The sequence below is a fragment of the Chroicocephalus ridibundus genome, chromosome Z (assembly GCF_963924245.1).
Source record: "Chroicocephalus ridibundus chromosome Z, bChrRid1.1, whole genome shotgun sequence".
Classification (NCBI taxonomy): Eukaryota; Metazoa; Chordata; class Aves; order Charadriiformes; family Laridae; genus Chroicocephalus; species Chroicocephalus ridibundus.
The window spans coordinates 33045986-33071393 of record NC_086316.1 but is presented as its reverse complement, the minus strand read 5'-3'; the positions used below and the strand labels follow the sequence as shown (position 1 = coordinate 33071393).

Below are 25408 nucleotides of genomic sequence, written 5' to 3'. Positions count from 1 at the left end.
TCTGGTGTGCATAATAACAGTTTCTCTATCTAGATCAGATACTGTGTGTATATTCCCAAATATAAAAATAAAATCGTACGAATTTCATGCGACTGTACATAGCGCAGTTCAAGCAATATTCAGGTGTTCTCCTTGTTTTTGTGAAGTACATGGACAACAGCAAACTGCAGGGTGATAACTGTAATGCGGTCCTTGGGTTTCTTCTTCCACAGAGGCATACAAAGCTACTTTTATTTTAAAAAACTCTAGCCCACAACAGGGACACATAAACAATTTAGTTGTGATATCTGTAATGGGAAGAATTTCTGAATTTCCTTATACATGTCTAGATTACCCAAATGTTTTTTTTATTAGAAGTCCTTTATTAGAACTTGTTTTTCACAAACCACACACCAAAAAAGGTGTTTTCTGCTTTGATTACATACAGTTGTTCATCAGGTGGAAGTCGATGAAGGTAGTTTATTATATTATAAAACTACCCTCATCATTATGAAGCGTATGTAATACACAAATTAAAGATTCCAGTTAAAATCACCACATACTAACCTTTCATATTTGTGTAAGATGACCAGCTATGAAATTGTAACTACTGAAACTGTACACAGGCGCCTTCCTACCTCATACTTATGTTATAGTTCTCTTTTTAAAACATTCCACAACCACCTCTGCATTTGGGTCATTTTTGTCCACTTCATCTATTCAGCCGCTGTGTTACCACTTCTCGGTACATGATAGAGATATATATCAGCAAAAGGAAAATGACAAAGAAATCATCCAAGAACCCCAGAATTCCAAAGAGGGCTTCAGGAAGAAAATCCAGAGGTGAAGCCAGGTAGAGCAAGGCTCCAAGCAAGCAGAGGAATATTCTGATACGAAACATCCAGAAGAGGCCCCCAACGGAAAACATCTCCCTGAAAGCATGCCGCAATAAAGTGGGCAGATCCATAATTCTTTCCATAATCTATGGAGAAAGAAACCAGAAGTTAATATTTTGCTTTAGCAACAAGCCCATGCTAAATGGGTCTTTTTTTAGTCCGAAGTTTCTACTAGTACATTACAACTTAGTTTCTAAGAATTAAAGCAAAAAACAGTAAGACAAGAATTCCTGGATCAAAGACAATTTATCTAGTCTGATTAGGGCTTTAATGCAGACTTCTGGCAAGACCTCAGACAGGTTACTGGGGACTAGACACAGAGCCCACAGAGAAAGGTAGTTTCAATCTGTTTTGGACCTAAAGTGTAACTGTTTCACAGTTTAGAACATGAAAAAAAATAATGCTAGCTCACACCTCTTTTGTCTCATTGGACTGTACATTTTTCTTGCTAATGTTTTGTTACTATATCCAAATCCAATGAACAGAAGAAGACAAGTAGGGAAGTTGCTAGTATGCATTTCGCATTTCACCTTGCGAATCAGAACATGCACATAGAAGACAGGCTCACAGGGCTGAATTTTTGAAGTTCATAGAACCTCAACCATCTCTCTTAGCTATTTATCAAAAAATCCTGTTTTCTTCACTCAGAGAGCAGAATAAAGACTGTAACATAATCTTGGGGGAAAATAATCTTCTAATCAATGTAAAGAGATCAATCAAGTGAATATTCTTTTTTGTAGGTCATGTATTTTGTTAAGTATTTCTACTGACTAATTATTAATCCTTTCAAATTAACAAGTCAAAATTAAAAAACAGCTTTACATATGAATAGGGAACTCAAGACTTATTAGCAGTTCTCACAACAAAAATGTAAGTTTCCATACATTTCCACAAATCACAAATAAACATTTTCAAGGTCGTGGGCCTACCCTAACTGTGTGAATTTCCTAAGGAAATAAACATGAATTTCCTAAGAAAAACATGCCCAGTCCTTAAGCATCATGAATAGAAAATTCATATCCCAGAAAAAAAAAAAAAAAAAAGAAGGAAAGAAAAATATCACAAAAATGCTGTTAATCTCCCCTAAAATCACTGTTTCCCACCCAAATTTACACAAAACTTACAGATCTGGGCTGTCCTGAGAATCTCCGATTGTAATCATTAACATCTTGAAATACTTGGGTTGCATCCTGCTGATCTTCACCAAAGAGTGGTAAAAACAATGTTACCTGGGCACAGCAGGGAGATTTTGTTACATGTGCAACTGTCTTTTAAATGCAGGCATTGTGAAGTATAAATGAAAACAGTAATCTTCAGTTAACTACATAGAACAATCTTTGTTTTAGTTGAATATTCAGTAGCAAAATAAAATGAAAACTATGGATACTGCTGCTAAGTTTTAACAAATTCATTGCTTACAAATCTTTACAGAATATTAATTTTTTAAAAGATTGTTAAAAACAAGCATAAGAACCCTCCTTCTAAGAGAGGCTGACAGTAAATTTTCTAAACACCTAAGTGATTTATGTTTCAGAAGGGTGACATGACTTGGAGAATAAAGTTAATTTACCAATTTAATATAGTTTTGTTTCTTAAACTGAAAATCAAATAAAGCAACCGATGAGGCCACCTTTCTTACATCTTTAGAACGGCCTTGCATTTCAGCAAACAAGAAGCAAAACTCGTACTTTTCAACATGGACATTCATATCAAGACCAAGGATAACAATACAGAATAAGTTAACAGAAAAAGTATATTAACCTTCAGGTCTTTTGTAAGCACAGAGAATTCTGCTATGTTCTGCATTAACTTTCATGCAAACACAGAAAAATATGTAAGGTCATATTCACATATATCTTATGCTATCGTTCTGTATAGGAGTTTCTGAGAACTTGAGACTTGCATTTGGAAGCAATGGTCAGGTATAAAATGCAGATTATCACAGGAAACAGCAAATGCACAGCACTTTAAATTATTATAGTCCTCAACAGCTGCCTCTGTACCTGGCCACAAAATATATATCTTTTATCTGTGCAGCAGTCACATTTAGCAAATGATAGCATTAGCAGATCTCAATTAAAGTCCTAGCCCTGCCACAAACCTTCTGTAAGATTCATGTTGTTCGTGGGTACATACTGCCATCCCCCATTTATAAATCAGACCTTACTGTTCCTACTTTACAGGGTGAGAAGGAATGCATAATCATGCAACCAGTATCGCCCAATTTACCTCAGAGGAAGGTATAAGAATATCTATGTAAGAAGAGACACTAAAAAAAAAAATCACTTATTTTCCGCTTCTCCATGTTTTTCACCTTTATTTTTTGTGTCTCTCTCCTCACTGGCTACACTCTAAATATACTCATTCTTTCTCTAGTTGTACCTATTTTTCTTTCCTTCCTCTGTGTTCTTACAGTCATTTGTCCTGCTGATACACATAATCAAAGCAGGATATAATGTATGGGCAAGGGCGTGAAACATGTTATATAATACATCAGAAGTTACTAGCTCTGTAGGTTGTGCACTGTTAAAATAAAGATGTACTTTTGTTAAAACATATGCTATAAGACTCAGAGATTCCTAAGTGTTAACAACTTGCAGGGACATATTTCAAACTGACAATGCAAGTAAGTTGCGTAGGAAGTAAGTTAATGCTTGCTCTACAAAGCTCAAATTAATAATACATACAAACTAAAAATAGGGACAAAATAAGAAATTGACATGGGTAGGTTTTTTTGGCAGGGAGACAAGGAAAGGAGGGGGTACTTCTCAGAAACCAGTAGTATCCTGCCTACTGGCAGTCTTTCACAACAGCCAGGTCTTTCAGATGCAAGTGCTGGTAAAGAAGTTGTATCACATCCCAAACAGAAAGCATGGAAGAATCATAGTTTAGGTCTTAGAATTTTCTGTTTTCATATACTCCTTTACAGAAAAAAATGGCTGTTATCAGTGCTGTTCACTAAAATTTGAGTAGCAGGAACAATCTGTATTTTTGGAGCCATTTGGCAAAGCAAAAAGTTCAAAAAGCCTTAATGTCCACCATCTACATCTTGCATGTCCATATTCTTTCAGCTTCTCAGACTTCTTTTTCTGTCAGTCTCACTATTGCAATTCAAATATAAATGCAATTCAATATAAGTTTGGCTATACTAGATAGCCAAACTACTAGGTCTGTGATTACTTAAAATATTACCGTTTGTCTGCAGATTGGACAACGGATGGCACCAAGCCATGAGCCATACCTCCAGTAGGCAATAATGCAGGAACCTGATGAAGGTAATTTACAGACATTTAAACTTCTGAATTGAAACATCTGTTGCATGAAATAATACATTACACACCAAGGAAAACAACAGAAGTGTACAAGCAGTTAGGTTAAATCTACCTTTTGTGGTGTAATTTTGTATACAGCATTCACTGAAGACAACAAGAACCTATGTGTTTGAAATCAATGCTACTAATGAGAAAAATCCTGAATAGGGTTCAGCTGCATAATTAATTTTAAGGTATTATTTCCTGAAAAGATATCAAACTTCTTAACCATTAACTGAAGAAGCAAATAATTAAAAAATTTACCAGTTTAAAATTCAGAAGTGACAAAAATGTCAAGAGATGTTAAATTTATCCTAAAACCCTGGCTTTACTACTAGACTTTCAACAGATGAAGGAATACACAAAAATCTGAATGCTTCAGCTCTTTTCCAAACTTGTAAATTTCTGCGTTTAAATGACTAGGCATGGTATGCACTATATACTCCATAAAACTAGATGAATGCAGTGAAAAATCCTGCTGGGAACCTGAAGAAGAGGAAGCAAAATGCAACATAGGGTGTTTATATATAAATTTGAATAGCTGGGTTTCAAAAAAAAAAAAAGGCAAACACTTTAAGCATTGTGAACTTAATTCTTCATGACTTTCAAGAAAAAAACCCAAAACACTCTGAGATAAAGATAACACCAAGCTGAATTTTTAACTCTTTCTAAACCAGGTTTTTTAAATGGCATACTTCCGGGTGTTTTTCAGCGTATTCCGTTTTTTATTAACAGGAAATGAATTATACTCTCTGTCCTTGACGCTTTTAAATTAACAGCGGTTTCAATCCTGATAGCATAGAAAAAAATGCCGCACACTCACAATAACTGTTTATTCACAAATGTATTTTCTCAACATTTTGTATAAAAATTATTTCTAATGCAGACTAGAAGATAAGCAGTTAAAATCAAACAAAGCTTTGCATTAGGGTGGCTGTACTAGTGCCAAAAGTTTGTGTCTCTGTTCTGATTTTATCTTTGTATTTCTGTTCTGGTTTTATCTTTGCAGCTTGGGGCCTTTCCTGCTTACCACAGAAGAGATGTCCACAGTTTGTTTCTATAGGAAATGTAGCCTGCTGCAAACACACTGGACAGGACATATCTGTGTAGAAGCGATGTCTATCACCAGCAGAAGCATCCTGCTAGAACAGAAGAGTGATGCAAAGTGTTAGACATACTATTTTTATATAAGTCTATTGAGTTTAAAAAAATAGCAATAAATCCAGTGTTCATTTACTAGAAGTACAACAGTCAAATGCAAAAATTATGTGAAATGAAAGAGAAATATATTTAAATCCAAAAATCAAACACACTGAAATGAAAAAACTCATTCACCAAGCCAGTTCTTCTTGGGACAAGGCCATTATTTTCCTTTCATCTGTTATGTAAGCGTGTGCTTCAATCCAGTTAAAGACCACAAAGAAAGAACCTCCTTGGTCCTTCACATTAAGTTAGGTTAGACATGCTGAAGCATGAATAACAACTCAGATCTAGACTGTTCCTTCATTATCCTAAGTAGTTCTGTCCAGAGCCAGGTAACTAAATTGCTTACCAGTTGCAGTATTTACTGTTCCCAAGCCCAGGCATAGACATCAGCTTGTGTATGTCACTGCCATGAAATGGTTTTACTCTCCATTTTGCCAAATTTGTCTTACACATAAATATGCACTGCAGTTAAGAATCTGTTATTATTTCAAGAAGTACTGTGATGAAACACTGTCCTCAATACTCTCCAAAAGTATGGCTTTTCATTCTAGGGCTGGGACTCAGCAATTTCCACTAATCTGGCCTAGATTCTTCCACCCTTTCCCTTACGTGTTGGAACTGGATGCAATCACAGAACCATATAATGTTTTGGGTTGGAAGGAGCTTTAAAGATCATATAGTCAAACTCCCCTGCCACAGGCAGGGACATCTGTCACTACGTCAGGTTGTTTAAAGCCCTGCCCATGAACACTTCCAGGGATGGGGCATACACAACTTCCCTGGGCAACCTGGCGCAGCGTCTCATCACCCTCATTGTAAAAAAATTCTTCCTTATGTCCCATCTAAACCTAATCTCTTCCAGTTTAAAACCACTGCCCCTTGCCCTGTCACTAGAGGCTTTGATAAAAAGTTTCTCTCTGTCAATCCTTGTTGCCTGGCTCTTGCTGTGCTGTTGTTCTGCTACACACAGACTATCAGTCTAAACATCTAACCCCTGTCCTGTGGCAGCAAGCTGTACTCCAGATTTCCTTTCCTTTACCACTAAATTCCCAGGAACATTGCAGGAAGCACACAACATAATCTAAGATACTCCACCTTGTGGCAAAAAATTGTTTAAAAAAAGAACCAGCCAAGTATTTAATTTTAATTACTTAATTTATCCATAAAAAAAAAAGCCTACTTTATCCCGTTACTTGATAAATTTCAAGGATGCCTCTGTATAGTAAGTAAGCTTCTATAACTTTCAAGACCAGCTTCTTCCAGAACCTCAGAGAAGTCAATGCTACCCCAAACCAGATAGTTGAATGATGCAAACACGTAGCACAGCACCTGCTCAGTTTGAAGCTGCTGACGAAGAGCTCGCACTAGCTCTTGATTTTCTGGGTGTATGTTCTGATGTTCATTTCTGTAAAAGGTAATATAAGCAATAAGAAAAACTGAACACCGTGACCCAACACTGAAAAATAACGGATTGAAAAAAAAGAAACTTGGACAAAGGGCAAAAAATAATTCTTTCCCGCTATAAAGGATTTTAAAGGAAGTACACAAATAATTAAGGAAACAGGACATTTATTCTAGATCCTAAAGTTAGTCTGGACACTTAAAGTTTTACAGCAGCAGGAAGACTTTTCAGAGAGACTCCATAATCAATCATTAAATCATGTTAAAACTATATTTTCATCTGTAACAAAGTTAAGCCATTAATGTGCAAAAAATCAACTTGCTTGAAAGCTTTTATATTACTCATAAAGAAATATTTTTAATTTTTGACTCCCCTGCTAGTTTTTATATTGTTGGTCTACTCACAAATTTCTTATTTTTTTCACTCACTGCCTAAGTTATAGAGTTGAAAAATCCAATTATTTCAATTTTATCTGTTACATGAAAGATTAAGACATAACATTTACATAAGAAGGGGTAGGCAAACTCTTACATTTAGAACGTTGAATTTATGTAACTATCAGCAGACTGGATATAAAAAGAAATCATTCTTTTTAAATCCCTCTTTAAAAAGAAAGACTCTACAGGCAAGAAAACTACAGGTTACAGATGCCAAGGGGAATCATAGGGAAGGGACTCACTGAAGAAAGAAGGCTGGATATATCAGAAGTTTGAAATTCAAAAGCACAATAGGAACAAAATTAGAATTAAAAATGATGCTGACATTAAGAGGTGCTGAGTTAAAATAAATACAAGTCAACGGCATCATATTCAAAACTCAGAAATTTTATGCTTTATTTATTCATATGGATTTCAGCCAACATTAACTCAACATGTGTGCAACTTTCTGCTCAGCACTGTTGAAGGTCTCAGCTGGATTCTGCTTCCGTTTTGGGCTAAATGCGTAACAACACATAGAGAAGTTGAAGGAAGTTCAGAAGAGAATGAAAACTACTGGCCGTGATTTTTAAACACTACAGAAAGAGCAAAGAAATGTCAGTTCATATAGAAGACCTCTCATGGAGGGAAAAGGGGACAGGATAAGGCTCTCATTCTATAAATATGAGCAATTATTTCCCACAGTCATCTAAGGTTGGTGGAAAAACATTTCTCAACACTAAGTGTACAAAATCAGAAAAGGTTACCTTAGGGTATTGTGATCTATCTTTGACTAAAAGTTAAATCAAATAACAGGTTGCCCTGCTTCCAGGGATGATCTAGGCAAAGTGATCCTCTGTCAGAGCTGAGAGCTGGACTGGATGAATTCTTAGGAAATTTTCTGGTTGCAGTTCTATCTACATAATTTCCTCAATGGCTCTAGGAGCTTCTGCAATATTTTCCTTCATTTGATGTGGGCAATCATAATAATGCATTACTGACACCTTTAACATTTTGTCTCCTTCATTCTTTCTTCAAAAAGGAACAGACAATTTTTTCTGTTTCATACCATATTTTTCATACTAATTTCATATTAATTATTTTTCATACTAATAACTACATGGTTATCTGTAAAAAGTAAATTTATTTAATGCTAATGTGGGTGTCATATATATGAAAGTTATATGATGGGAAGCTTACATTAAAACCCTTCTTGCCCACCCTGGGTCTCCATGAGTCAGATTTTCTGCATGTTGTTTGTCATACATGTTATGTGTATAAAAGTATTTTCCTGTTTAAACGCATTTTGCACCTTCAGTTTGCCAGAACTTTGATATATATTGAAATTCAATTCAAATCACACACAAGTGGAAGGTGTGAATTACAAGCCAGTTTATTCTGATTCTTTCAGAAACAACTAATTGCAAATTAGCTGCTGAAGCATTGATTTATATGACTTTACTCTGGTATCATATATCATGTTTAATACATGAGAGTATTTGTAGATCTATAGAGGTACAGTATGTACAACATGAGTCATTTATGCATAAAATGCTGAGGCAGCAGAACACTGCACAATTGCCAGGAGGGGACAGGCAGAGCTGAAGACATATCCAATTCATAACTTCTCTCATGCAATCAGTGTGAGAAAATAAATGAAAAAAACCTGAAAAATTGTACGGTGCTATGCAATTAAAGGCATTATCAATCACAAGCCAGAAACAAACAGATGCAGAGTCTTTTAATTTCCCCACTTCTGAGTGTGAGCACTCTGTAACTTTAGCAAAAAAGTCCCATGACGTGGAAAGATTGTGCTGCATATCACAAAGGGTCCCACCAAGTGATCATTACCAGGAGGAGGAAGGCTGCCTACCCATTCAGTGTGCAGTCTCACACAGGGAAAGTGAGGGACAGTACCTATATAGACTGGTGTATCCCTGTGCAATGATGGCGATTGTTAATTTCCAAGGATTAAGATCTCACTTCTGCTGAAAATACTGACTTGATCATATAAGCAAACCATATGATGAGATAGAAAAATACAGAAAAAGATCTAAACCTGCAGATTCATAAACATGGGTTAGGTAAGTCATCTGAGACAAGTAGGGAATCTCTGATACAAAACACTGGTGAGTCAGGCTGCCTTTAATTTGTTGGATAAACTAAATTTTTGCAGTCTCATTTGTAACGTGACAACCTACTCACAAGTTTAAAAGATGATGTAAAAAATCTGGCTGTATTTTACCAAAATTTATACCTTGAAGACATACAGGCTTTGCAAAAGTATCTTATAGTGACTAAACTAAACATCTGCAACTTGGTATATATGTTAATTACCACTAATAAGTTTCTCCACCAAAAGCACAGAGATCTTCAGCTCATGCCCTGATGTGATGCTTCATTGAATTCTCTCTGCTGGAAACAAGCACAACAACCTTATCCCTTAAGAGTTCTTTCCATATTCCACTTCCGCCCCCTTAAATCTACTGCAACATACACTCTTTGCTGCCTACTCTCCCTTTTTATTCAGTTCCTGCAATCTTATTCACTACCTTAAGCTTTCTTTCATGTATTCATACCCAGGACCTGTTCCTACCCAACCTAAGTATTTCAGACATTGCATACAGAAGTATGGGTGGCAAAGAGGCTGGGGTAGTGGACACGGTATAAGGAACACACAGACCACTGTATTACCTAAGACAACTAGAGAAGAAAAAGAAAATCCTCCTTTTCTCCTCCACTTCACCCTTCAGTGCTAAATAAATAAAAATTACTATACTTTTTGTACTGTAGAGATTTTCCACTGTACTCTGCAGATTTTCATGGAGACTATACAAAGGAGGTAGAGGAAAAATGCTGCTGAACAGATAATTTCAGAAGGTAACAGAAGGCATAGTGGAGAGCTAAGACAATGCTGATGGGACTTTCAGTAGTTAGTCACACAATGCAGAAGTAAACAAGCTTCCAGACTTCCAAAGTATGGAACCTTCAAGTCTGAGTTTGTTTGGCCCTCCATAAAATAAACCATCAAGGGCATGTAACAGGATCCAGAGAAAAACCTTTTATTTAGCTCATTACACTGCAGAGGTAGTTAGTAACTAGCCCTTTTCCCTCTCCCCAAGTAACACTTCATCATCAAGGTATCATCTCCCTGAACTCCAACCCTGATTGAACTCCTACTACTCCTGCCCACTGCTGACCTTTGTTCCACTCACTTTTTTTTCATGTTTCTAACTTACTTTCCTTTAAAAAGCTTAAAAATGTTTACTTTTAAACTAAAACATTTAAAAATTCAAGCCACAAATGCTAAAAATGTCAATATAAGGAGCAGAGAAAGCGCAAGAGAGCAGAGGGAAAAGAGGCACTCTTGGAGACCTCTGAATAACTGAAACAGCCTTGGAAAGAAAAGCAAGGTGAAGTGCACACTTCTTAGATTCCTTTGCTATCTCCTGGTTCTGAACACCAGCAGTACACGTGCAGTACAATCAAGCTTTCCCAGTTCTGGTTTCTTTTGTAGCTTGCTCTGAAATACCTCCTATCCTGCTAATACTTCTCATATGGACAGATCCTCCTCACTAAATTCCATAATGTCAATGCATCACTAAAATTGAGTTTTCTTAGATGTTCTCTTCCCTTTAGTTGTCAAAACTCTTCTGTGTTCAGAAGTCTACAGACATCCATTTAAAAAAAAAAAAAAGGAGCGAATCTGAATCTCAGACTTATTTTCCCAAAGGATATAGGCTAAGATATTTGTTAGGTTGCAAGGAAAAACTCTGAAATGAAAAATAAGCTTTGATTACTTGACCATTGAAGTTATTGAATTCTGACCTTAACATTGTGCTTTATGGAAAGTGTATTAAAGTCCATTGTTTTCCAGCATCCTCATTTATAAACAAATCAGTCAATTTATTCAGGTTTGGGTTTTTTTGGGGGGTTCTTTTTTTTTTTTTTTTTTTTTGGAAGGAGACTGCAACTAGAACATACATTAGAGGATTATATCCAATCTTAATTGTGGAGTCATTATTGACAAATCTGTACTTTGTAACCAAATATGACACACCAGCCATATATACTGTGAATTCAGCCATCTTCAGCCCTAAGGAATGATGAACATTATTCAGTTTGATCATCTGAAGACAAAGAAGAGTTAAACTTCACATTTGAGAAATGCATCACTTCATGTTAACTGTGAATTAAATTATGAAACTCTGCTAGGCTATTAGTTAAACAGCGTAAGTGATCAAACAATCATTTTCTTAATGTCACAAAATCACAGTTGTTTTACATACCAATGCTAAAATTTGTTGAGAAAGTTAGAATTTTACAAATGCAGTTATGTTGATTAATTCCTGTCGACATATTCTCACCTTAAAAGTGTATATACCAGAGCAGCAATGAAAGTGAAACTGAGCACAACTGCCACCAGTACCTGGTCACTTATTCCTTCTATAACTGAATCATTATCTAGCTTCAAACTCTGAACTTCTGCTTGGTGACTGGCCATCACAGCTCTAAAATATAAAAAGAAATATATACATATACATACATACATACATATATATACATATAAAATGTACACACATACATTTTAAACATAGTTATAAAATAATAGGTATACACATCTATCCATAAGCACAATAAATTCCTGAAGCAACAGATTAGTCTTTGCTGGGGGAAAAAATGGTAAAAGAAGAGGGAACAGATGCATTTTTACCAGACACTGAGCTTGCTGCAGAGAACTGCAAAACATTTGTCTTGCGCAGTGGCAAGCGGCTTATACGACTGCATTGTGATCTAAAGATATTTTTTTTTTAAACATCAGTCATATACTTTACCTGGGAATCCTTACCAGATAACTGGCCTATGAATAGGTCATTGCTGAATTAGACATATTCTAAGGACAGTTAATTTAAAAAAAGTATAATGACTCTGCATTTTCAAGAATTTTAGCTTAATTTAGCTTCACTCACAACACATCATTGCTGCGAGGCTGAGACAATGTAATTTTTAGAAACCTAATTTTCACCACTTATGCAAAGAAAGAAACAAGGACATTTGGAGTTTAGCTGTTTTTAGGGTGTTAAATGCCCTTTTGGATACAAAGGAATCACCTGATACACTTTATATTTTATTTATCTTTTCTGTGCATTACCATCCTTCAGTTGGAAACTTGAAAGAAAAAGAGTATTATCAGGCTTCCCTCATTAGCCTAATTTGTTTTACATTAATTTCACACATGCAACAATCAGAATGACTTGCCAACACTAACATTTCTTAACCTACAGCATTAACCTACAGCTGGAGACAAGCAAAATAAAACAGTATCCAACACACTGCTAAATCACTCCTGTTGCAATTAAGAAGTGAAATGAACTACAGCTGTGAATATTATGAAAGCAGGAGTGAAGCTAACTCTGGTACATGACCAAAAAAGTCATGTTGAAGCTGTGTCCATACACAATTAAAGTATTTTTCATATAGAGCTGACATAAAATCTCAGCATCAGTTTATAAGGTCAGGTAAGACTGGTATCATTTACTTTACTTACTAGTCCAGTGTATGTGCCTTAAACTTGCAAGTTTTCAACAGTATCTCTCCCTATTTCACAGCTCGTGTGTAATTTTTTAATTTGAACCTTGCTGTCTAGCTAATATCACCAGATGCTGCCTGGCCCTGAATTAATTGCAAAATTGAAATGGAATACAAGTCATTGGGATTTTAGTGGATACCTGTAGTGACTACTCTGGCAAGATTTCAACACCCCAGTCTACTGCTAATATAAAAGTGTTATCTTTTCCATAAGACAGCTACTCTCACCCTCCAGATCTTCTCATGGACATGTTATGGAGCTTTTTCCAAGCCTCCTTACGTTTGTGGGAGCTGCCCTCAGTAGCAGTAATGCAAGAGAAGCTGGTATATTCTAATGTTATTGTAAAAAAGGGTAAGTGGTATAATAAGTACCGTAAGAGCAGAGAAAATTCATGGAGAACAAAGGGTAGATTCCTTCAATTGTGCTCGTATTTTTGGGCTTCCACTGTGAAAAACATGAAATAATGAAGCATATATGAAATGAAAGAATAAATGAAGTTATCCTCAGTGTTCCAATCTGAACTGTGACTACTATTTCTCTAACTATAGTTGTAATTTTTGCTAATTACAGCTCTACACAAGCAACTGTGTCATAGTCTAACTACTGAAATGTCGATTAATATTTGTAAAGCGTAACTTTTCCCAAAGGTGGAACACCGGTGACTCATCAAGAGCCATGTTTAAAGTAGGTTGACACAGGTTTCATATATACTAATGAATAAAAGACCAAATCTTTGTGAAAAGGTCTTATGTAGGTACAAGAGCCTACACAAGGAAGTATAGCATTTCTCTCTGTAACTCGTTAGACAATTATACTGCTATAGTTAAAGCCATGGGGCTAAACTTCCATGAGTGGAAGTTCTCTGAGCAGCAGTTCCTTGGTGCTGAGGATCTGGACTGGTAGGTGTGCTGTGATGCCTCCTCAGCTCAACATTCCCGACCTATATACTTTATTTCTTTGCATATCCAGTCCTCAAGAAGCTTCTCTCTTACAATACATCATTCTGGGACACTCATTTTCCACAACTGTGTCTCAGGCAGTGTGCTGGTACCTTCAAATCCTATGTTTTCTCTCCTTAAGTACCATAATCTGTCCACTGGGATTTACTGTGTTCCACTGTCATTTTCTGGGTTGACCACTCAGTACAAAACCAGAAGTAAATGGCAAGGAACTGGTATGTGATGATTCCTCCACTGTCCTGCATCAGTCCTGTTAGAATAGACCAACATGCTAATAACAACTCATCCCATTAAGTATTACACCCTTTTTTCCCCCGAAATACACACTGTGGCAGAGATATATAGATGATTTAACTGCACCTTTGGAAGGCAAATGTTTCTCACACTGACATCTGAAAGTCTTCCTGTGTCACTGCTTGCTTGGTGCACTCTGAAACCAACACATACATTGCCAATATCACACAAAGTTAACTCAGTTTCCCTGAACAGCGTTCAAGACGTCCACCATAGAGCTCTGTCTCCCTCTCTGCGTGTTCCTTGCAACAACATTCTTAAACCTTATTGACCTACTATTAATAACATTCACTATATCTGCTTGCCTTCATTTCTGCTCATGCACTCTTCTTGAAATACCAGACTATGGTGATAAGGTTAGTAGCAGAATATGAATAAGAAATACAAAGATCCTCATCTTCTTTTCCTTCCCAAAAGTAATGCCAGTTACTTGTATTTGCTTCAAAACTCCGCTTACCACACATGACTTTCCCAATAACCATTTTCACAGAAACTTAAGTGTCCAAAAGAAATTCCTGTACAGTCTTTCTGGCTACATAAAATGCCACTCTCTCAAACACTTTGTCTTCACTAATGTACCAATACTGCCAAGATGTATACTGGGGGGAGTGGAATCCCTGCCTCAGTCTCTCTCCCAGCTGCTTCTCTTACTGAATTCTAGAGAAGACGGGCTACTGATGCTTAAGACTCATGTTGTTCATGTTTTAACTTACTTGCTGCTTCTGGAGAGCCAACAAGTGCTGAGCATATTCCCCTCATTACCTCTAGCACTTTTTCTGAATCAGACCATTGCACAGGAGAGCTGACACGAATTGCATAGACTAGGAACTACAAACAGAAGTGTTTCACTTCAAAAGATAAATACATACTTTCTCAGAATAGTCACTCAAGCCTTAGTAGAGACAGTAACAATCTCCTCCTACTCTTACCTCTAGGTTAGCATGTAAAAAAAGCAACGGTTACAAGGATAACACTGCTAAAATACACTATTTGAAAATTGTCTGACTGCAGGAGGAAGGAATTTTCTGATCTCAAGTCTGTTTTGAACATTTTCAAACACAAAAACCTAGAACTGCAAGCTTGCAGTTCATGTTTCTTCAGGTGCAACCACAACAACCAATGAACACATTTCCAGTGGTCTGAATGCATGACAGAGTAACTAACAGTCCTAAAACAGCTGCTAAAGAATCTTGCCTCCCAGCACATGTGTTTAGCAGTGGTGCTCTTTCAGTTGGTACAATTAATAAGCAGGCTATAGAAGACTTAATTCTTAACTGATGTAATGAAGAGTCTTCAGAGACAATCATCACTGACAAGGACTATGTGTATGTCAGAGAAGACTTCTAGAACAGACTTCCTCACAGATAAAGTGTAAGTGGTAATAATTTGATGTCATTTAATAGCAACTTGATGTGGTCTGTATTAAATTCAACCTTTTCATGTTGATCCATTACATTTGTCTGGTTATGCAAAAATAACAGTATTTCATATACCTTTTCATCATATAATCCTTTTTGGACCAGCATTCTACACCACAGGCTTCTCAGACATTAAATAATTTTTCTTCTCTCTAGAATTATGCTACATTTGTTTCTTTTAATAATTACAAAGAAGATTTGAACTTTTTAATGCTGTGCCTCTATTCTTCTATACAAGAAATTAATTCCTGTCTATACTATCTCTCTGAGAAAAGTACCAAGTTAATAGAACGACTTCTGGGGGGGGGGGGAGCAGTAATTGAAAATAGATTAAATTTTGAGAACTGATTTTTGGTTATACTTGGGATTTTTCCTCTTTTTAGCCATGTAACAGGGATAGGTTTCTTAAATGAAAGGATAACCCCACCCTGTGTTCCAATTAAGGGATAAAAAACAAACCACATCTAACAACACTCACATCAAAATTGTCATTTATACAATCAACTTCAGAATGTTAAAAGTATCAGTTGCAAAGTTTAGAAATCTGACAAAAATGTCAGGCCTTTTTCCTAGGTTAAAAGCAACAACTAAAGAGCCCAAAATTTAATTTCCAGTTTCATTTCATGTTCAAATTCTGGCATCTACACGAAATAAAAGAATGACTGCCCAGTGAGGGGGAAAAAAAGACAAGGAGTTACTCCTCCGTTCCACTCAGGCTAAGTTACAGCTGGACTTTACAGGACAGTATTTAGACAGGAATCAGGTTTATCTGCATTAGGAGTCTTGACAGCTAGAGAATGTAAACAACCTTAGACTGAATTGACCACAAAATGCCTGGAAATTCAAAGGAATCGAATTTATTGTTTCTAAAAACCATCACAGACTAACTATCTGAACACAAAATCACCTTGTTTATCATCAGTTTTTCTGAGAGCGATCACTGACAGGAAGCAACACTAATTTACTTACATTTCAAATAAGAATCTGCAGGCCTGAAAAGTTACATTTGTCCTCTATGGTTAAGTGTGAACAATTCATGCAGGCTTATGCAGAAAAAGGAGAATCACACCGAGCAACACTGCAACTACAGTGTCTTTTATTCTTGGAAACTCATACAAATCACATTGAAATGTGAGTGCATGCGGACGTATAGCAGTGTGGATGCATTATTTCTTCATTTTTCAGATTTGAAAAGTATTATGAAGACTTTCAGTGTTCAACATACAGCACAGTTAGAACAACACCCCATGCCAAGATTCATAATCCAGCATTTGCAATCATAGAATCATAGAAACATAGAACTGCCTAGGTTGGAAGGGACCTCTCAGATCATCTAGTCCAACCACCAATTTAACTGACAAAACCCATCACTAAACCATACCTTTAAGCACTATGTGTACCCATCTTTTAAATACCTCTAGGGATGGTGCCTCAACCACTTCCCTGGGCAGCCTGTTTAAAATGCTTAATAACCCTTTCAGTGTAAAACTTTTTCCTAACATCCAGCCTAAACCTCCCCTGGCACAACCTGAGGCCATTTCCTCTTGTCCTATCGCCTGTTACCTGGGAGAAGGGACTGACCCCCACCTGGCTACAACCTCCTTTCAGGTAGTTGTACAGAGCAATAAGGTCTCCCCTCAGCCTCCTTTTCTCCAGGCTAAACCATCCAGGATCCCTCAGCCGCTCCTCATAAGACTTATTCTCCAGACCCCTCACCAGCTTTGTTGCCCTTCCCTGGACCCGCTCCAGCACCTCAATGTCTTTTTTGTGGTGAGGGGCCCAAAACTGGACACAGTACTCAAGGTGGGGCCTCACCAGTGTTGAGAACAGGTGGATGATCACTTCCCTAGTCCTACTCACCACACTGTTCCTGATACACTTGCTGCCAACTATCCAAAGTCAGAATATCCCTGTAGCTTTCAGAAGTATTTGAACTTTTCCAATTTTATCAGGGAAGTACTATATTATAATACACTCTCAAAACCACAGAGATTTTAGGACCTACTACCAAAGGAATATGCAAGCATAGTGAAAAAGAAGAAAGAGGCTCTTTTCACATCTGAGAAGTAAACAATGAGATAACACACAAGCAATACTGATGTGAGATACAAATTGGTAACCAAGAGCAACATTTTATTGCCTTTGAGAGCACAGTCGAATTTACTGAACATATGAAAAGGTACACTGGATAACAATGTGTCCTTTCAGGGATGGGCTGTGAGTAAAGTGGATGAGAACAGCAGTTCAGCTTTTGTGGTGGTTTTTTTATTTTCTTCTTTTTTTCTTTTTTTTTTTTACTTAATTTTGAGTATTTTCTTCTTGCTGCAGTACTGACAACCACCCTCAGTGCTTGAAAAAATTATAAAATTAAGACAGTGGTGGTGGGCCAGGGTGTAACTCAGAACCTGTAATACCTTTTGCCTGCAGAAGCCTTACTCCCCCTTAAAAATGCTGCTTAATTTGTAGAGATTGTATGTTTTCCAGGATAAACAAACTCCTCTCCAACTAGTAAAATACTTTTTAATTATTTTATTATTAAGTATCACATTTTTTTAAGATCATAAAGGCTTTAAGTCCTCGAAATTTTCTTCCATGGTAAAAGGAACGGAAAAAAAAGTTTCATTTGTATCAATTCATTTGTTTCTAATAAGATTGACCCATTTTACATAATAGAAATCAACTCTTAAGAACTTAAGCATACTAAAAAAGCATACACCATCCCCCACAGCATTCTCCTGCAGATGCTGGTGAACCATGGCATAGACAAGTGTACTCTTCGCTGGGTTAAAAACTGGCTGGATGCCTGTGCCCAGAGAGTTGTGATTAATGGGGTGAAATCCTCTTGGCGGCCAGTCACCAGTGGTGTTCCTCAGGGCTGTTTTGGGGCCAGTTTTGTTTAATATCTTTATCAATGATCTGGATGAGGGGATTGACCGCACCCTCAGTAAATTTGCAGATGACACTAAACTAGGTGGGAGTGTTGATCTGCTTGAGGGTAGGAAGGCTCTACAGAGGGACCTGGACAGGCTGGATCGATGGGCCAAGGCCAACTGCATGATGTTTAATAAGGCCAAGTGCTGGATCCTGCATTTCGGTCACAACAATCCCAAGCAACGCTTCAGGCTTGGGGAAGAGTGACTGGAAAGCTGCCCGGCAGAAAAGGACCTGGGGGTGCTGGTGGATGGCCAGCTTAACATGAGCCAGCAGTGTGCCCAGGTGGCGAAAAAGGCCAACAGCATTCTGGCTTGTATCAGGAACAGCGTGGCCAGCAGGAGTAGGGAAGTGGAATTTGGTGGAATTGCACTCTATGTGAGAGACCATTTGGAATGCATAGAGCGCTCACTAGGGGTGGATGACAAGAGGGTTGAGAGCTTATGGGTAAGGATTAAGGGGCAGGCAAATATGAGGGACACTGTTGTGGGTGTTTATTACAGGCCACCTGATCAGGATGGGGAAGCTGATGAGGCTTTCTACAGACAGATGAAGGTAGCCTCGCAATCGCAGGCCTTGGTTCTAATGGGGGACTTCAATCACCCCGATATCTGCTGGGAAGACCACACAGCCAGGTATGCACAGTCCAGGAGGCTCCTCCAGTGCATTGATGATAACTTCTTGACACAGGTGGTGCAGGAGCCAACAAGGCGAGGAGTACTTCTGGACCTGGTACTGACAAACACAGAGGTGCTGGTGGAGGACATTAAGGTTGGGGGCACCCTAGGTTGTAGTGATCATGAAATGATAGAGTTCAGGACCATGGGTACCATGCACAAAATATCAAGAAGTAAAATTACAACCTTGGATTTCAGGAGGGCTAACTTTGACCTCTTCAAGAAACTGCTTGGAGAGATCCCGTGGGCTCAAGAAAGCTGGCTGATATTCAAAGACCACTTCCTCCAAGCTCAGGATCGGTGCATCCCTAAGAGAAAGAAATCGGCCAAGGGACACAGGAGACCTGCATGGTTGAGCGAGGAACTTCTGAAAAAGCTCAAGTAGAAGAAGGAAGTCTACAATAAATGGAAGAAGGGACTGACCCCTTGGGAGGATTACAAGAATGCTGCCAGAGCGTGCAGGGATGAAACAAGGAAAGCCAAGGCCGCCTTGGAATTAAACGTGGCCAGAGATGTTAAGCTCAACAGGAAGGGCTTCTACAAGTATATTGGAACCAAAAGGAAGACCAGAGAAGTTGTGGGCCCACTGTTGAATGAAACAGGAGCCATGGTGATGGAGGATGCAGAGAAGGCGGAGTTACTGAATGTCTTCTTTGCTTCGGTCTTTACTGCTCAGCCCAGCCCTCAGGAGTCCCAGGCATTGGGGGAAGTAACAGGGAAAGAAAAAGACTTCCCTTGGGTTGAGGAGGATCGAATGAGGGATCAATTAGATCAATTAGATATTCACAAGTCCATGGGCCCCGATGGGATGCACCCGAGAGTGCTAAGGAAGCTGGCGGAAGTCATTGCTGGGCCGCTCTCCATCATCTTTGAAAGGTCCTGGAGAACAGGCGAGGTGCCTGAGGACTGGAGGAAAGCCAGTGTCACTCCAGTCTGTAAAAAGGGCAAGAAGGAGGAGCCGGGGAACTACAGGCTGGTCAGCCTCACCTCCATCCCTGAGAAGATGATGGAATAGCTCGTTCTGGGTGTCATCTCAAGGCATGTGGAGGAAAAGAAAGCTATCAGAAGTACTCAACATGGATTCAACAAGGGGAAATCTTGTCTGACTAGTCTGATAGCCTTCTATGATGACATGACTGGATGGATAGATGAAGGGAGGGCAGTAGATGTGGTCTATGTTGACTTGAGCAAGGCGTTCGACATGGTCTCCCACAGCATCCTCACTGGGAAGCTTAGGAAGAGTGGGCTTGATGAATGGACAGTAAGGTGGATTGAAAACTGGCCGAAAGACAGAGCTCAGAGGGTACTGATTAGGGGCACAGAGTCTAGTTGGAGGTCAGTGACGACTGGTGCTCCCCAGGGGGCAGTACTGGGTCCAGTCCTCTTCAATGTATTCATCAATGACCTGGATGAGGGGATAGAGTGCACCCTCAGCAAGTTCGCTGATGACACAAAGCTGGGGGGGGTGGCTGACACAGCAGAATGCTGTGCCGCCATACAGAGAGACCTGGACAGGCTGGAGAGTTGGGCAGAGAGGAACCTTATGAAATTCAACAAGGGCAAGTGTAGGGTGCTGCACCTGGGGAGGAATAACCCCATGCACCAGTACAGGTTAGGGGCTGACCTGCTGGAGAGCAGCTCTGTGGAAAGAGATCAGGGAGTCCTGGTGGACAACAGGATGACCATGAGCCAGCAATGTGCCCTCGTGGACAAGAAGGCCAATGGCATTCTGGGGTGCATCAAGAAGAGTGTGGCCAGGAGGTTGAGGGAGGTCATCCTCCCCCTCTACTCTGCCCTGGTGAGGCCGCACCTGGAGTACTGTGTCCAGTTCTGGGCTCCCCGGTTCAAGAAGGACAGGGAACTGCTGGAGAGGGTACAGCAGAGAGCTACCAAGATGATTAGGGGACTGGAACACCTCTCTTATGAAGAAAGGCTGAGGGATTTGGGTCTCTTCAGTCTGGAAAAAAGACGACTGAGGGGGGGTCTTATCAACACTTACAAATACTTAAAGGGTGGGTGTCAGGAGGATGGGGCCAGGCTCTTTTCAGTGGTGCCCAGTGACAGGACAAGAGGTAATGGGCACAAACTTGAGCATAGGAAGTTCCACCTAAACGTGAGGAGGAACTTCTTTACTTTGAGGGTGGCAGAGCACTGGAACAGGCTGCCCAGAGAGGTGGTGGACTCTCCAACTCCGGAGACATTCAAAACCCACCTGGACGCGTTCTTGTGCAACCTGCTCTAGGTGACCCTGCTCTGGCAGGGGGGTTGGACTAGATGATCTCCAGAGGTCCCTTCCAACCCTATGATTCTATGAAGTGATTGTGCCTCTGTACTCAGCACTGGTGAGGCCTCACCTCGAGTACTGTGTTCAGTTCTGGGCCCCTTTGTACAAGAGGGACATTGAAGCACTGGAGCGTGTCCAGAGGAGAGCTACCAGGCTGGTGAGGGGTCTGGAGACCAAGTCATACAAGGAGACGCTGAGGGAGCTGGGCATGTTTAGTTTGGAGAAGAGGAGGCTGAGGGGAGACCTCATTGACCTCTACAACTACCTGAAAGGAGGTTGTAGAGAGGTGGGTGTTGGCCTCTTCTCCCAAGTGAATAATGAAAGGACCAGAGGAAACAGTCTGAAGTTGCGGCAGGGGAGGTTTAGATTAGATATTAGGAAGAATTTACTGAAAGAGTGGTCAGGCACTGGAACAGCCTGCCCAGGGAGGTGGTTGAGTCACCATCCCTAGAGGTATTTAAGAAACATGTAGATTTGGCACTTCAGGGCATGCTCTAGTGACAGAGATTGTAGGGTTTTTTTGTTCGGTTGGTTTTTTTGGTGTGTATGGTTGGACTCGATGATCTCAAAGGTCCTTTCCAACCATGAAGATTCTATGATTTGATAAAATAGAGTGCATTTATTCTGTAACCCACCCCCTGCATGCATATTAACTTATATTGAAATATCTAAGGCATAAATTCAGTGTTTAATTTAAGAGAAAACCAGACATAAATACCCAAAATACAGATAAATTCTTAAATGTCGGGCAATAATTGAGACTTCTCTCATCAGAATTTGGACAACTACTTCCTACTTCAAGGTAGCAGCAGGTCATGGCCACTCTCTGTGGTTGAGAATTGGACTTTGTGAATGGATTTGAACCAGCAAACTGTGAGCTCTGCTTCACAAAGAGCTCAAAGGTACACCTAGACTGCATTCAGAAAGCATTAACAACAGCAAGCATTAAGCATGCATGATGAACAGTAAATGTATTAACAGCATTGAGGACTCTAGCATGCATTTACTAGCCTACATCCTAAATCAGCTAAATCCTGAACTGATACATTTTATCCAGGTACTTCAGTGCACTTAAGTTGGAGTTTGAAATAGCGGTGTAGACATATATAACATTACAAAACAGAAATAATGAAAATTACTGATGTTGTACTCAGAAAAAGTGGTTTTCAGGAGTCAGGATTTATTACTTTTCCATTTTTGTGAGCATTGCCTTATTTGAATAAAGCACATCTCTAGTATTAAGTATCTCCATACATTTTAAAAACCAGGAGATCACCTAAAGAGCACATTTACTACAGGAAATTTAAAAAAAATCCCAAATATAGCAACACACAAATTAACAAGACATATTCTGTGAGAAGGTTGTTAAAACTGACATGGGAATATGTTACTAGGCTTTCATGCAGTCTGTAAATACAGCATTATTATTAGTTAGCAGCAACTTTGGAGTCACAAATCAGCTCAGCTGGTACAGCAAAATTGTAGCCAAACTCATCCATATCATATTCAGTTATACCTTCATAAACCACTTCTGCTTTCAGGACTACGCTGACTACATTTATGTGCACACATGTTCTTTGCAAAAGAGAAAGGAAAAAGCCTAAGGAGTCTTGCCAAAATAGGGGGGAGGGCAATTTCAGTGGGTAACTAATAATTTTGTTCAATATGCCTTAAGAAATGACCAACTAAGGCACTTACCTGGTAAAGCAGGTCTCTGCAAGGTCTGAGGTCAGCAGTCTCTGAGGCACATTTTTTTCCCTGAAGAGTTAAAAAAGGAAAAAGGAAAAAAGATAGTTTGCTTTTGCTGGTGGAATCATGCTTTGAAAGTTAAAAATACTGCAGATGCAAACTCCAGATGCAATTCTGTACGGGAAAATAATCCCAAATTAATACACCATCCTACCGGGAAAACAAAAAGCCTCCAATATTTTTTCTCATGAGCCTGAAACTATGTTGATGCCTTGAAGCAAAAAAGACAAATTCAATGGTCTGTACAGCCTTACTATTTGGAATATTTGTCTGGGTGATGCGATGACCTGTGTAAAACAATCCCCGACAAGGTCATCCACTGCTTTAAAAGGCTAAAGCATACCGAAAGGTATAGAGTTCTAACAAAAAACAGAGGATAGAACTGCATTTATATGCAGATAGGAACATGAGAAAGAGCCTGCCAATGCCTTCAGTTTGGATATCTGACTTTTCTGATCAGACAAGAAGGGAAAGGAAATTATGCCTTTTTTACCGAAATATGTTACTGAAGTATTTGTTTACTGAACGTTTACTGAAATATGGTAATACTTCAGCTATGAACGAAAAGGCTTTAAATCTCTTCTAAGAAAAGTACCGAAGAATTCTTTATTGTAGAAAGCAATGCTTCCACATACAGCCTCACATCTAAAATAGACAGCAACACAAAAAGCATTACTGTATTTATTCGCCTCCATGAAATAGACATCACCACAACAGGCAAAGCAGAGTGGGAAATGGGTACATCAAGGAAGATGTGCTAGAAAAACCGTAAACACTGAAATATACCTGTGAAAACATTGTCAAAAGTACCAAGCATATAGCTTAAAGTTCACATTAAAACCTGGAACTGAAAGTTATAGCTGCGCAGCTTACATAGCTTTCTAAGACTTTTTAACTCATTCCCAAATGTGAAAGCTACCTTTAAATGAAGAGAGATCAAAGTCATAACTTAAAAATGAAAACAGCAGGTTGTACAATGAGATCAGTGAGAAGGTGCTTCACTGGGAAAACTTGAGAATTTTCATAGCTTTTACAATACACTTTAATTCAAAACAGGCTGACATAAAGAAAGACTCCATGGGTTAGTAGGATGTGCATGCTAGTAACTTATTTAACGAAAGAACTGTGACAAAATAGGAACAAAGTGACAGATCTGCAACCCTGCCTTTCTCAGTTGTTTATCCGACTGAACTGTTATCAGCACGCTGTGCTTGCTACTGCATGTTGTCGCAAGTCAGGCCAGTTGCTAATTGACGGGAACTGTACAGCTTATTCTAACACCCGATATTCTCATTGCAAACTTTGGATGGGCCAAAATTCAACTGACTACTGAGGAGTTTCTTGAACTCTTCGGGCAACCCCTTTGCAGCATGATGGAGAGCTACTCTGGCTGGGGCAGTAAGGATGCAAAACCACTCTATCCATGCATGAAACACACACCTTGTCTTTGATAGTAAAAATTAATTGAATTGCCTGCAGCTAATGCTAAGTAAGTAACTTTTATTTTATGTTAATTTTTACTACAGCAGAGTTTTGCTGAGACAAAGTTAATGTCATTTTCTACTCCCAAAAGGAGAGGAAAACCTCGTAGAGGCGGCTCGTTCCATAAGCCAAGCCGTATTACTTACTAGCAAGAGAATGTCTGTGGGTGCAGCTTCCTCACAAGCCCACGCCACCGAAGCCAGGGACAGCCGGGGCTCGGGGTGCTGCTGCAGATCCCCCGCGGCCCTGCCAGAGACCCTCCCACCCCGCTCCCACCGGCCACCGGCGACAGCCGAAGGCACACACGGCTGGGGGAAGGCGTCAAACCCCGTGGAGGGCTTCGCCGCCCCCGGCACACCTCAGGGGCCCAGCAGCGTACAAGGGCCTCCGCGGCCCGCAGCGGCCCGCGCCTCGCCTCACTGCAGCGCCAGCCACCGCTCGCGGCCACCGGCAGCGTCAGGCACCACCAGGCCGGACCGGAAGAGACGCGAGTGACGCTGCGGACGCCCACGGCGCCGATCACGCCCCCCACCCCCCCCCAACCCCTGTCCCTCCGCCGGCTGTGGCGGGGCGGGGAGAGGACAGTCCCCTCCGGGCTGGGCCGGACGGAGCCCCCGCACCCGCCCCTTCCCTTCAGCGGCGCGGGAGGGCCGCGGCCCCGCGCGGCGGTACCTCAGCTCCCGGCGCGCGCGACCCTCGCCACCGGCCACGGCCCCGGCCACGGCCCCGGCCCCGCCCCCCGCCGGCGTCGCGTGGCGCCGCGTCGCGTCGCGTCTCCTCCGCCCCCGCGCGGCGGCCGCACGGCGCAGGCGCG

General features: G+C 39.9%; 1 protein-coding gene across 8 annotated transcripts; it reads right to left on the bottom strand.

Annotated features, from left to right (window-relative positions):
- Positions 1-447: 447 nt before the first annotated feature.
- RNF170 (ring finger protein 170) lies at positions 448-25369 on the bottom strand. Of its 8 annotated transcripts, none has more exons than XM_063320675.1 (8): positions 25267-25369; positions 23062-23121; positions 11578-11721; positions 6722-6797; positions 5217-5328; positions 4068-4141; positions 2000-2104; positions 448-961 (listed from the first exon to the last, which is right to left on the bottom strand). In XM_063320675.1, exons 3-8 carry the CDS (start codon positions 11712-11714, stop codon positions 692-694), a joined length of 774 nt encoding a protein of 257 aa, XP_063176745.1. In that variant the 5' UTR covers positions 11715-11721; positions 23062-23121; positions 25267-25369; the 3' UTR covers positions 448-691. The 8 variants fall into 8 exon arrangements, with proteins under 8 accessions (XP_063176745.1, XP_063176747.1, XP_063176746.1 ...); XM_063320677.1 differs by having other exon boundaries at positions 5217-5325; XM_063320676.1 differs by lacking the exon at positions 25267-25369 and adding an exon at positions 24741-25174.
- Positions 25370-25408: the final 39 nt, after the last annotated feature.

What these genes read in the sequence shown, in the direction of transcription:
- RNF170 (XM_063320675.1), bottom strand. Translation starts at nt 11,714, where the DNA reads ATGGCCAGTCACCAAGCAGAAGTTCAGAGTTTGAAGCTAGATAATGAT. An exon ending in CTGTGGACATCTCTTCTGTG is followed by an intron (nt 4,142 to 5,216) that starts GTAAGCAGGAAA and finishes TACCTTCATCAG; the next exon opens with GTTCCTGCATTATTGCCTAC. An exon ending in TCTCAGGACAGCCCAGATCT is followed by an intron (nt 962 to 1,999) that starts GTAAGTTTTGTG and finishes CTTTCTCCATAG; the next exon opens with ATTATGGAAAGAATTATGGA.